The sequence below is a fragment of the Eretmochelys imbricata genome, chromosome 7 (genome assembly GCF_965152235.1).
Source record: "Eretmochelys imbricata isolate rEreImb1 chromosome 7, rEreImb1.hap1, whole genome shotgun sequence".
Classification (NCBI taxonomy): domain Eukaryota; kingdom Metazoa; phylum Chordata; order Testudines; family Cheloniidae; genus Eretmochelys; species Eretmochelys imbricata.
In genome coordinates this window covers 46,984,273-46,997,261 of record NC_135578.1, presented here as the reverse complement: position 1 = coordinate 46,997,261, position 12,989 = coordinate 46,984,273, and the positions used below count along the sequence as shown (strand labels likewise).

The following is a 12,989-nucleotide window of genomic DNA, read 5'->3' as shown; positions in this document are numbered from 1 at the left end:
TAAATCCCTATACACTTTGCTAAATATGTAAGTAAAGCTCTCTGAATAATATGGGATGGATTTCCAGTGATCATGTCAGGCAGAGAGATAGAACAGATCACCTTAAATAATTAAATGGGATCTACAGTTCTTAAGCCCAAGTAGGAACACTTCTAATGCTCTCTGGTTTCTTCATTGCTGTAGGTGCTACTTGACACTTACTGGAGCCCTGCATCTAAAATTTGGAGGAGCACCTGCAGGACCTGCTGGAACAGGCAAAACAGAAACAACTAAAGATCTGGGGAAAGCTCTAGCTATACAGACAGTTGTGTTCAACTGCTCCGACCAGCTTGACTTCATGGCTATGGGAAAATTCCTGAAGGGACTAGCCAGGTGCAAAAAGTGGTTTGGGAAAAATAAATTGCCACCTGTGCCCTACAAGGGGGCGGGAGGGGGGAGGTGCTGGCACCCTGGACGGGGGCCTTGGAACGATAGCCACAAGGGAGAGAGGGGAGCTGTGGCATAGCGTTAAGGCAGAATGAAGGGGGCCTTTCTGCATTGTTTTAATCTAGGAGCTTTGCAGTTCCAAAGCTAATGAGTGATGGGACGGCTGCAGGATGCTAGCCTTATGCCTGTTGGAACGAAAGATAGAGGCATTGTTGTGCCAGTATAAAGGAACAGTTGGATTCTTGTCAAGCAAAAATAAAATGCTTTGCACCATTTTCATTTGAAGCTGTCTACAAATGCTACCAGCTCAAATGTAGGTCTTTGACCCTATGCATACTATCTTACATGTCCAGCTAGGGTCAGTCCTCAGCAGAAGAGAACCTGCTGACCCTAGCCATGGCTGAGTAGCCAGGAGAGCCTGTTGTGGGTCCCAAGGAATCCTTATAGAATTGGCCCCCTGTTCTCTGCAAACAGAGCTGGTCCAATTGTGCATTGCACACATGTAGCCAATGCATTCCAATATCCTTCCCAGACCTTTTTTTGCAAGCAGTTTTATGTCTTTTTTTGAACATCCCTAATGATGAGAGCATCTCTCTCATGCACAGACTTCTCTTCTTGGAATGCAATACAGGCATCTTAGATGTCTAAATTATGTCAGCTGCGCCCACATTATGGGTACAAAATGAGAGGTTTAGTTGATGTCCCTTTCAATAGCAGGCCTGTCATATGCTGTGTTTGTATCAGGCTGCCCATGTGGTTACCTCTCCAGGTAACCATGGTGTAGTATCCTAGAAGCAATGCTGAGAACTGTTGGATTCATTTCCTGCCTCTCTCTCACGTGGCCACCCACACACAGAACTGATACTTTGGACTGGTTGAACTGCTAGAATTTCTCCCTATCTCTGTGTTCCTGACACTTCTCTGGTTTTCCCTTCCCTGCTCAGCTCCGGAGCGTGGGCTTGCTTTGATGAGTTTAACCGCATTGATGTTGAGGTGCTTTCTGTAGTGGCTCAACAGATCACAACCATTCAGAAGGCCCAGCAGCAAAGGGTGAGTCTTCAAAAGTAGAGAAGGGCAATCTAGACGTTGTCCTTTACTTCTCTGTCCTATATTAGGTTCTAATCTTAGAGCCAATGTGAACACTTAGTGGAACAGATGAGACTGTGCTACCATTCCTGATGGCCTCCACTGCAATGCAAGAAGGAAGATGTACTATTGTGACTAGGTACAAGCCAGCATGGTTGCTCATAAGTGATTGCAGGAATTCACGGTGTGTTATCCGGACTTCAGATACTTCCAAAGCAACCCACACACACAAACACACACCTCTGAATTCTCGGTCCCATATGGAGAGTCAGCAATCAGTAATTCTAATAGCCTACCTCTGTGCTGCTCCTGGGAAGACTGATAAAGGTTAAGATCCAAAGTGCTTGACATTGGGTTAGTATTAGAAACTTGCTTGCAATAAATTCTGCTGCTTTATCCACCACCTGAAACTGTCCCCTCTCTCTTAAAAGGGATTTCAGGCTTTTTCTTGTCTCATGCTACAAATTAATTCTGCCCCCAATTCACAGACAGAATAAATGTGAAGGCAGCTGTCTGTTTATAGCTGGGGGTTGGAAGCTCTTCATGAGCAAAAGAAATATTGTAAGTGATCAGTAAATCTTCTGTGTAAGAGCTGGGCTCTTCATAAAAGGAGGAGAAATACTGCTCCTAAGACTGAGTTTCTGTATGGGTGCTGGAGCTAGTGCTTCATACCAGTGGGGTGACCCATACCTGTCCCCAGTAGCTAATTTCAATACAGAGAGGAAAGTGGTTGTTTTTCTGGTACAGAGGAAGATCCTGTCATTTTCTTATTTAATTCCAGAGTCCCTGCCCTTGTTTATTGGGCATGGCCATGTTTTGGTTTTCTAGGTGGACCGCTTCATGTTTGAAGGAGCTGAGATCCCTCTGGTCCCATCCTGTGCAGTCTTCATCACCATGAACCCTGGATATGCTGGACGCACTGAATTACCAGATAACTTAAAGGTCAGTAAACATCATCACTGCACTAGCACAGAGAGGGAGGATGGTTCTGTGGTCTGCTAGTCTGATTTGGGAGACTAGGGTCCAATTCCCTGTTCTGCCACAGTCTTCCTGTGTGACCCTGGGCAAGTCATTTAGTATCTCAGTGCCTCAGTTCCCCACCTGTAAAATGGGGATAATAGCTCTGCCCTGTCTCTCAGGGATGTTGAGAGGATAAATACATTAAAGATTACTATGATACTATGGAGATGGGGGCAAAATAAGGACTTAAACTACCCAGATAATTACTGAAAATGAATATATTCTGTAGCTCACCCTCAGGGATGAGAGTTGGATATAACTACCCACTTGGGATTATGGCAAGTTGCAGGAGTTGAACAGACTAAGATATAAGGGATTGAGATACCTAACATTTAATAAGGGAAGCCTGTGGCTGCTGTTCCATACAGTAAAGAGGCATCTTAGAGTGGGCTGACCTGGGGATTTAGCAGCAACCCGGCATGGAAAACTCAGTTTCAGGAACAGTTTACTGACTTCTTGGTTTACTGTCTCTAGAGGGGATTTAAAAGAATGACACAGCTCATGATTACAATGTCTTGTGGCTACAATACCTTTTGTCCAGGCACACAAATTGCCCAGGTGTTGTGGAGACTCCTTGCTACCTCCAGTGAAATTGCACCACCTGAGCACGAGTGTTTGCATTATTTCCTGGTGGAGCAGTGCCCTGCCAGGGTGTACAGGAGGCCATGTGCACTGCAGTAGCCCTGGCATAGCCAGTCCCACAGCTCCATCTCACAATGCCATACACCCTTTAGCAAGCATGAAAGCTGAGATGCTTACTGAGGCTGTTCTCTTCCCTGCTGGGGAAATGGCTGGAAAAATACTCAGCGCACAGTGGATGCAATAAGAAAAATAAAACGTAGTTAGAAACATCCAGATCTCCCTCTCCAAAGAGCCGAGCAATTTTGGGGGCTCAGCTGGAGACACCTTAAAGGGCCTGATTTCCTAAGTGTGCTGAGTGCCCGCCCTCTGAAAATCCAATCAGGCGTGTCAAGTTGGGCTTCCAGAAACGGAGGCACCTAAAATCACTACCTTCTTTAGAAAACACAGGCCCTTAACTTTACAAACTTCATAATGACTGTGAAAGAAGCAAACAGGTTTTCTTGTTGCTTGCACCTGAGCTGAGTGTGGCCTGACCTGGCTTGTGGGTCCAGGTGAGCCTGTGGCACAGATAGTTAAAAATTAATCAGTTATAACAATGTGTTATTGAGAAACACTAAACCTGCATCTCCATAATGCCATTTTTATGCTGTACCTTTTCAGAATAGAACTCCACCTTGGTATTTACACTGTTAATAGTGAAACTGAGGATTGTGCAAAGTCTGAGGCCAGAGTCACTGAAACTGTAAATTGCTCCTCCCTGCCCCACCTGGTGACCCGCCAGAGATTTACCCAAAGAGAGGGCAGAAGGTGTTGCAGCTGCTGCCCTCCTCCAGGATTTTAACTGGAACAGGGCAGCTATCCATTGTGGTTGGGCATCCATAGGAGTCCACCTGTGGAGGCTGCTGGGGAGATGGACTGAATCAGTCTGTTCTCCGGCTGTCCAGGCTATGCCTTCTCCTCCACCACCATTGTGTTCTATGTGAATAGCACTGATCTCCACCAGACCTCCCAGAAAAGGGGAGCTTGTGTGGCTTTTTGTGCAGCTTACCCACCCCAGCTTAGCCAGCATGGACTGAGGTGTGATTCCGAACCATGGTGTCCTCCTTAGAGAACAATGAATCCAGTATTGTAAGAAATGGACAACGCTGTGCTTCTGCCAGTCAGTGTAGCAGGGTGGTTGGTGATCTGGGCATGTCCATTCCACAAGAGATAAGAGAAGATGCTTTTGGTAGGATTCTAGGATCATTTTGATATCAAAAACCACATCTGTAAGTAAACACTGAGACTGGGACAGATCCCTGTTGCGGTCCAAATACAAGACAGAACAAGGCTTTAAGCAAGCAAGCAGGCTGGTCTGCCTTGTGAGCTTTCCACCCTCTCTTTTATTTCTCTCCCTCCTCCTGCGCATTACATACTCCAACAGATAAAAGGAATACACTGGCTTTGTTTAATATTCTTATTTACCAATATCTATCTACCGCATTCCTTGCTCTCGGGCCTTGAGCCCAGTCCTGGGAGGCTTCCCACAGTTCATGTCATCTGGGCGAGTTTCCAAGGTTCATGCCCTTGAGAGGAGCCGTGTGTGCACTGCTCCTACACAACACTCAGGGTGTGCCCTGAATGTTGCCAAGTGCATGAACCCTGCATGAATCCTTCAGATCCCACAGAAAAGTGTTAAAAAAAGAACTCGATAAATTCATGGAGGATAGGTCCATCAGTGGCTATTAGCCAGGATGGACAGGGAGGGTGTCCCTAGCCTCTGTTTGACAGAAGCTGGGAATGGGTGACAGGGGATGGATCACTTGATGATTACCTGTTCTGTTCATTCCCTCTGGAGCACAGGATACTGGGCTAGATGGACCTTTGATCTGATCCAGTATGGCTACTTTTGTGTTCTTATGTTCTAAAGCTCCTGCTGCAGCCCAGGAATAGAATTCACACAGGTCTAGACCTGCTGGAGGAGGGAGCACTGGTGTCTTCATCCTGTCCTAATGGATTTGTATATTCCAGGCTCTCTTCCGTCCTGTGGCTATGATGGTTCCAGATTACTCCATGATTGCAGAGATTTCTCTCTATTCCTTTGGGTTCAATGAAGCCAAGGTCCTAGCAAAGAAGATCACCACTACATTCAAACTGTCATCGGAACAGCTCAGCAGCCAGGTCCGTGACTTCTTGATATATAGCCTTTTCTAAAATGGGAAGGGCCTGGAGTATTGGAGTGTCTCTCTTAATTCAAGACTCCACAGTAGCTTAATGTTTCACAGGCCCTCGATTCTTTCCCACTTTCACAACCACATCCGTGGCTCTCCTTCATCCATTTCATTCTTCTTTAATGCTGATTTGCATCCAATTGTGGCCCAGCTATCCCTCATGCTGTTTCATATACTTTACACGAATGTGCAGAGCTGCTCTTGCATGACCCTTGGTCCCAACAGCAGTTCCTTTTAATATCTTTCTTCATCCAGTTACCCTCTGCCTCCTCACCCAGTATAATGCTCCTGGGGCATAAGACTAGCTGTTAAAGGAGATGACTTTTCTAGCTTTTCTAGCAAACTGATGTGGGCGGGAGAGCTGCTGTTCCAAGGAAATACTCCCTTCCCCCTACCTAATAGATTGAGATTGCAGGTTCATTTTTCCAGGATGATACACTAGTGTCTAATTTAGTCATTTCCTCCATGCCTGCTACAGGACCACTATGACTTTGGAATGAGAGCTGTGAAGACTGTGATCTCAGCTGCTGGCAACCTAAAGAGAGAGAATCCTACCATGAATGAAGCAAGTACACTCTAGTTTCATCCATAATGGTTCCACACACATTGTTCTATATTCACTGCAGGGGTCACTGCAGTCAGTAAGAATTCCAGGGAGATAGAATTCTAAAAGGCTTACAGAGGTGCAACCTGAGAAAAAGCAAAGAACAAAATAGACATGACTTCTGTAGTGAAGACCCTGGCAAACCAGGCTGAGGATGATGGATGTGACGGACATCTTGCAGAAGGAAGCAGGAAGGGGAGCTGAGTTTGTTTAACCATTGGTCCTTAATTCTTTGCAGGAGCTGATCTGCCTTAGGGCCATCCGGGATGTCAATGTACCGAAGTTCCTCCAGGATGACCTCAAGCTGTTCAATGGTATTGTCTCTGACTTGTTTCCCAAGATCAAAGAGGAGCCTATTGAATATGGCATCCTTGAAGATGCAATCCGAAAATCCTGCATCAAAGACAAACTGAAGGATGTTGAGGGTAAGTGGAAAAGCTCTTTAAGGTGAATGACAAAGTGAACTAAAGTGCGCACGCGTGTGTGTGTGTGTGTGTGCGTGCGCGTACATGCATGTGCTGCCTCCTCTATGGCATGTGAAAATAGCTGCATCAACTTTTTTCCTAATGGTTTACTGCTTGGTACAGCAGAAATATCAGGCCCTGACTTCCCTCTCTTTCACAGAGATCTGAAGCAATGTTTGGAGGACTTGGAGAGTGACGTCACCGTTGGAGGTTAAAGCCCAAGTGGCAGCCCTCCCATCCCCTAGATGACTTTTGTGAAGGAAGTTGACTTGCACTGGGAGACCTGCACCTTGGATTTCAATCTCCAGCTGTGGTGTCATTTTCAATGTCTCCAAAACTTGTCAGAGACCTCCAGAAAAATGGACGGTTTCAGAGTAACAGCCATGTTAGTCTGTATTCGCAAAAAGAAATGGAGTACTTGTGGCACCTTAGAGACTAACCAATTTATTTGAGCATGAGCTTTCGTGAGCTACAGCTCACTTCATCAGATGCATACTGTGGAAACTGCAGCAGACTTTATATATACACAGAGAATATGAAACAATACCTCCTCCCACCCCACTGTCCTGCTTATAGCTTATCTAAAGTAATAGCTTATCTAAAGTAATCGTCAGGTTAGGCCATTTCCAGCACAAATCCAGGTTTTCTCACCCTCCACCCCCCCACACAAATTCACTCTCCTGCTGGTGATAGCCCATCCAAAGTGACAACTCTTTACACAATGTGCATGATAATGAAGTTAGGCCATTTCCTGCACAAATCCAGGTTCTCTCACTCCCTCACCCCCCTCCAAAAACCCACCCCCATACACACACACAGACTCACTCTCCTGCTGGTAATAGCTCGTCCAAACTGACCACTCTCCAAGTTTAAATCCAAGTTAACCCAGAACATCGGGGGGGGGTAGGAAAAAACAAGAGGAAATAGGCTACCTTGCATAATGACTTAGCCACTCCCAGTCTCTATTTAAGCCTAAATTAATAGTATCCAATTTGCAAATGAATTCCAATTCAGCAGTTTCTCGCTGGAGTCTGGATTTGCAAGGCACTGCATTTAGCCGTATGGAGTGGAAATCTATCAACTGCATGAAAAAACTTGCACAGATACAGACAGACATCATCTTCCTTTCCAAATGCAAACAGATGGACATCGTACCAAAAGGACTGAAGGTAAAAAATCCATTACAATCTACATACCACACAGACTATGCTGACAGCTTGTGCCACACGCTCTCAAAGAAACTGCGGAATCACCTGATCAACATCCTCTACAGCAAACAGGGAAAGATTAAGAATGAGCTCTCAAAAATGGATACTCTCATAAAAAACCAACCTTCCACACAAACTTCCTCGTGGCTGGATTTTACTAAAACTAGACAAGCCATTTACAACGCACACTTTGCTTCTCTACAAAAGAAAAAGGACACTAAACTTTCTAAACTACTACATGCTACATGCTAAACTACTACATGCTACCACAGCAATGGTTCCCTCAACCCACCTAGCAATATTGTTAACCTATCCAACTATACTCTCAGCCCAGCAGAAGCAGCTGTTCTATCTCAGGGCCTCTCCTTCTGCCCCTCCACCCCCATGAACATGATACAGTTCTGTGGTGACCTAGAATCCTATTTTCGACGTCTCCGACTCAAGGAATATTTCCAAAATACCTCTGAACAACATACTAATCCACAGAGGTCTCCCTACCAACACTACAGAAAGAAGGATTCTAGGTGGACTCCTCCTGAAGGTCGAAACAGCAGACTGGACTTCTACATAGAGTGCTTCCGCCGACGTGCACGGGCTGAAATTGTGGAAAAGCAGCATCACTTGCCCCATAACCTCAGCCATGCGGAACGCAATGCCATCCACAGCCTCAGAAACAACTCTGACATCATAATCAAAAAGGCTGACAAAGGAGGTGCTGTTGTCATCATGAATAGGTCGGAATATGAACAAGAGGCGGCTCGGCAGCTCTCCAACACGAGTTTCTACAAGCCATTACCCTATGATCCCACTGAGAGTTACCAAAAGCAACTACAGCATATGCTCAAGAAACTTCCTGAAAAAGCACAAGATCAAATCCGCACAGACACACCCCTGGAACCCCGACCTGGGATATTCTATCTACTACCCAAGATCCATAAACCTGGAACTCCTGGGCGCCCCATCATTTCAGGCATTGGCACCCTGACAGCAGGATTGTCTGGCTATGTAGACTCCCTCCTCAGGCCCTACGCTACCAGCACTCCCAGCTACCTTCGAGACACCACTGACTTCCTGAGGAAACTTCAATCCATCGGTGATCTTCCTGATAACACCATCCTGGCCACTATGGATGTAGAAGCCCTCTACACCAACATTCCACACAAAGATGGACTACAAGCCGTCAGGAACACTATCCCCGATAATGTCACGGCTAACCTGGTGGCTGAACTTTGTGACTTTGTCCTTACCCATAACTATTTCACATTTGGGGACAATGTATACCTTCAGATCAGCGGCACTGCTATGGGTACCCGCATGGCCCCACAGTATGCCAACATTTTTATGGCTGATTTAGAACAACGCTTCCTCAGCTCTCGTCCCCTAAAGCCCCTACTCTACTTGCATTATATTGATGACATCTTCATCATCTGGACCCATGGAAAAGAAGCCCTTGAGGAATTCCACCATGATTTCAACAATTTCCATCCCACCATCAACCTCAGCCTGGTCCAGTCCACACAAGAGATCCACTTCCTGGACACTACAGTGCTAATAAACAATGGTCACATAAACACCACCCTATACCGGAAACCTACTGACCGCTATTCCTACCTGCATGCCTCCAGCTTTCACCCTGACCACACCACACGATCCATCGTCTACAGCCAAGCTCTGCGATACAACCGCATTTGCTCCAACCCCTCAGACAGAGACAAACGCCTACAAGATCTCTGTCAAGCTTTCTTACAACTACAGTACCCACCTGCGGAAGTAAAGAAACAGATTGATAGAGCCAGAAGAGTTCCCAGAAGTTACCTACTACAGGACAGGCCTAACAAAGAAAATAACAGAACGCCACTAGCCGTCACCTTCAGCCCCCAACTAAAACCCCTCCAACGCATTATTAAGGATCTACAACCTATCCTAAAGGATGACCCAACACTCTCACAAATCTTGGGAGACAGGCCAGTCCTTGCCTACAGACAGCCCCGCAACCTGAAGCAAATACTCACCAACAACCACATACCACACAACAGAACCACTAACCCAGGAACTTATCCTTGCAACAAAGCCCGTTGCCAATTGTGCCCACATATCTATTCAGGGTACACCATCACAGGGCCTAATAACATCAGCCACACTATCAGAGGCTCGTTCACCTGCACATCCACCAATGTGATTTATGCCATCATGTGCCAGCAATGCCCCTCTGCCATGTACATTGGTCAAACTGGACAGTCTCTACGTAAAAGAATAAATGGACACAAATCAGATGTCAAGAATTATAACATTCATAAACCAGTCGGAGAACACTTCAATCTCTCTGGTCACACAATCACAGACATGAAGGTTGCTATCTTAAAACAAAAAAACTTCAAATCCAGACTCCAGCGAGAAACTGCTGAATTGGAATTCATTTGCAAATTGGATACTATTAATTTAGGCTTAAATAGAGACTGGGAGTGGCTAAGTCATTATGCAAGGTAGCCTATTTCCTCTTGTTTTTTCCTACCCCCCTCCCCCCCCAGATGTTCTGGGTTAACTTGGATTTAAACTTGGAGAGTGGTCAGTTTGGACGAGCTATTACCAGCAGGAGAGTGAGTCTGTGTGTGTGTATGGGGGTGGGTTTTTGGAGGGGGGTGAGGGAGTGAGAGAACCTGGATTTGTGCAGGAAATGGCCTAACTTCATTATCATGCACATTGTGTAAAGAGTTGTCACTTTGGATGGGCTATCACCAGCAGGAGAGTGAATTTGTGTGGGGGGGTGGAGGGTGAGAAAACCTGGATTTGTGCTGGAAATGGCCTAACCTGACGATTACTTTAGATAAGCTATTACCAGCAGGACAGTGGGGTGGGAGGAGGTATTGTTTCATATTCTCTGTGTATATATAAAGTCTGCTGCAGTTTCCACAGTATGCATCTGATGAAGTGAGCTGTAGCTCACGAAAGCTCATGCTCAAATAAATTGGTTAGTCTCTAAGGTGCCACAAGTACTCCATTTCTTTTTGCAGAAAAATGGAATAAGTCAAGACCTGATATTTCCAGTGCAAAATAAAAGTCAGAAATTAATACAACCAAAACACATATTTGAGATGATCTTTATACATTATAAAGGATCAGTAAAGGGCTAAAAACAATTGTTTTTTACATTGTTTTGCTGTTTCCCCTTAATACTGCAGATGATACCAGGTGCTCCTTTTATTCAGTGCCATGCTACTCAGGGACAGTGCTAAACAGTGAAATGCAGGGATCCAATACAGAATGTGGTGTCATCGGTTGTTGTTATTGGATGCATCATTCTTTAATGAGCCATTGAAATACGATATAGATATTAAGGCAGTGGGTGATTGATAAGGGCTGAATTACTCTAATGCAGTGATACTCAGACTGAGGCTCCCGAGAACCAAGTGGCTCTTTTATGTGTGTCCTGCTGCTCTTTGCAGCACATGGTATTAAAACACTGTGTGATTTAATTATTAACCAATCTAAAGCAATCAGGAGGCTTTTGCTATGTTATGAACCAATTGTAGTTGATAAAATAATAATACGTGGTCAAAAGAAAAGGAGTACTTGTGGCACCTTAGAGACTAGCCAATTTATTTGAGCATAAGCTTTCGTGAGCTACAGCTCACTTCATCGGATGCATAAAGTGGAAAATACAGTGAGGAGATTTATATACACACAGATCATGCAAAAATGGATGTTTACCATACACATTGTAAGGAGAGCGATCACTTAAGATGAGCTATTACCAGCAGGAGAGTGGGGTGGGGGGAGAGAAAACCTTTTGAAGTGATAATCAAGGTGGGCCATTTCCAGCACATTTCCAGGAGTTAACAAGAACGTCTGAGGAACAGTGTGGGGGGGAGGAATAAACAAGGGGAAATAGTTTTACTTTGTATAATGACTCAACCACTCCCAGTCTCTATTCAGGCCTAAGTTAATTGTATCCAATTTGCAAATTAATTCCAATTCAGCGTTGGAGTCTGTTTTCGAAGTTTTTTTGTTGAAGAATAGTCACTTTTAGATCAGAAATCGAGTGACCAGAGAGCTTGAAGTGTTCTCCCACTGGTTTATGAATGTTATAATTCTTGACATCTGATTTGTGTCCATTTATTCTTTTACGTAGAGACTGTCCAGTTTGACCAATGTACATGGCAGAAGGGCATTGCTGGCACATGATGGAATATATCACATTGGTAGATGTGCAGGTGAACAAGCCTCTGATAGTGTGGCTGATTTGATTAGGCCCTATGATGGTGTCCCCTGAATAGATATGTGGGCACAGTTGGCAACGGGCTTTGTTGCAAGGATAGGTTCCTGGGTTAGTGGTTCTGTTGTGTGATGTGTGGTTGCTGGTGAGTATTTGGTTCAGGTTGGGAGGCTATCACTTCAAAAGGTTTTCTCTCCCCCCAACCCCACTCTCCTGCTGGTAATAGCTCATCTTAAGTGATCACTCTCCTTACAGTGTGTATGGTAAACATCCATTTTTGCATGGTCTGTGTGTATATAAATCTCCTCACTGTATTTTCCACTTTATGCATCCGATGAAGTGAGCTGTAGCTCACGAAAGCTTATGCTCAAATAAATTGGTTAGTCTCTAAGGTGCCACAAGTACTCCTTTTCTTTTTGCGAATACAGACTAACACGGCTGCTTCTCTGATACTTGGTCAGTCATTTTGCTGTCAGAATAATATATATGTGCGTACACATTATGTGTGTATATGTATAGATAGATAAATAGATAAAATAGTAAATGAAACACTGAATTCACACTTTGGTGGCTCTTTTGGGCAATGTTCATTGCTAATTTGGCTCCTGAACCACTGAGGTCTGAGTATCACTGCTCTAATGATTATGGCCAATGACTGTTTGGCCAAAAGAACCAGTGATATGCCATCGCTACCTATGGGGCTCCGATCCTACTTAACTTTGTGGCACCGGCTTAACTTTAAGGATAGGACTAGTCTCATTGTCTTCAGTGGGACTGCTTTTTGCTTAAAGTTCAGCACGTAGCAAGTGCTTTGCTGGATTGGAGCCAGAGTCATTACAGGCCAATAAAACCACACTGGCTTATGAGATATGGTCTGCCAGTTGGAGCATGCAGGCCTCGGATTTTCTGCCAAGGGAAACAGATTACAAGATCCACATTCAGAATCTTGTTCCTTCTCAGGTTTTGTGACAAAGTGCATCCAGCTGTATGAAACCACTGTGGTGCGCCACGGCCTCATGCTGGTTGGGCCAGCAGGCTCGGGGAAAACAAAGGTAAAGGTGATTGAGATGCTGCATTGGGTACAGTCAGCCATTGCATGTATATGAATAGCTAGATGGGAGTGGAATGGGGAATCATAGAAGAGTGTTAAATCTTGCACAAAACACTAATGCTGTA

The 12,989-nt window shown here is 44.9% G+C and overlaps 1 protein-coding gene across 1 annotated transcript in view; it reads left to right on the top strand.

Annotated features, from left to right (window-relative positions):
• The window catches only part of DNAH1 (dynein axonemal heavy chain 1), a 117,822-nt gene that overhangs the window by 40,223 nt on the left and 64,610 nt on the right, over positions 1–12,989 (top strand). The window contains exons 28-34 of the mRNA XM_077823430.1: positions 184–372; positions 1,371–1,476; positions 2,341–2,454; positions 5,125–5,274; positions 5,803–5,889; positions 6,167–6,353; positions 12,774–12,865. Of these exons, the coding sequence (XP_077679556.1) occupies positions 184–372; positions 1,371–1,476; positions 2,341–2,454; positions 5,125–5,274; positions 5,803–5,889; positions 6,167–6,353; positions 12,774–12,865 (925 nt within the window). The remainder of the gene's footprint in view (positions 1–183; positions 373–1,370; positions 1,477–2,340; positions 2,455–5,124; positions 5,275–5,802; positions 5,890–6,166; positions 6,354–12,773; positions 12,866–12,989) is intronic.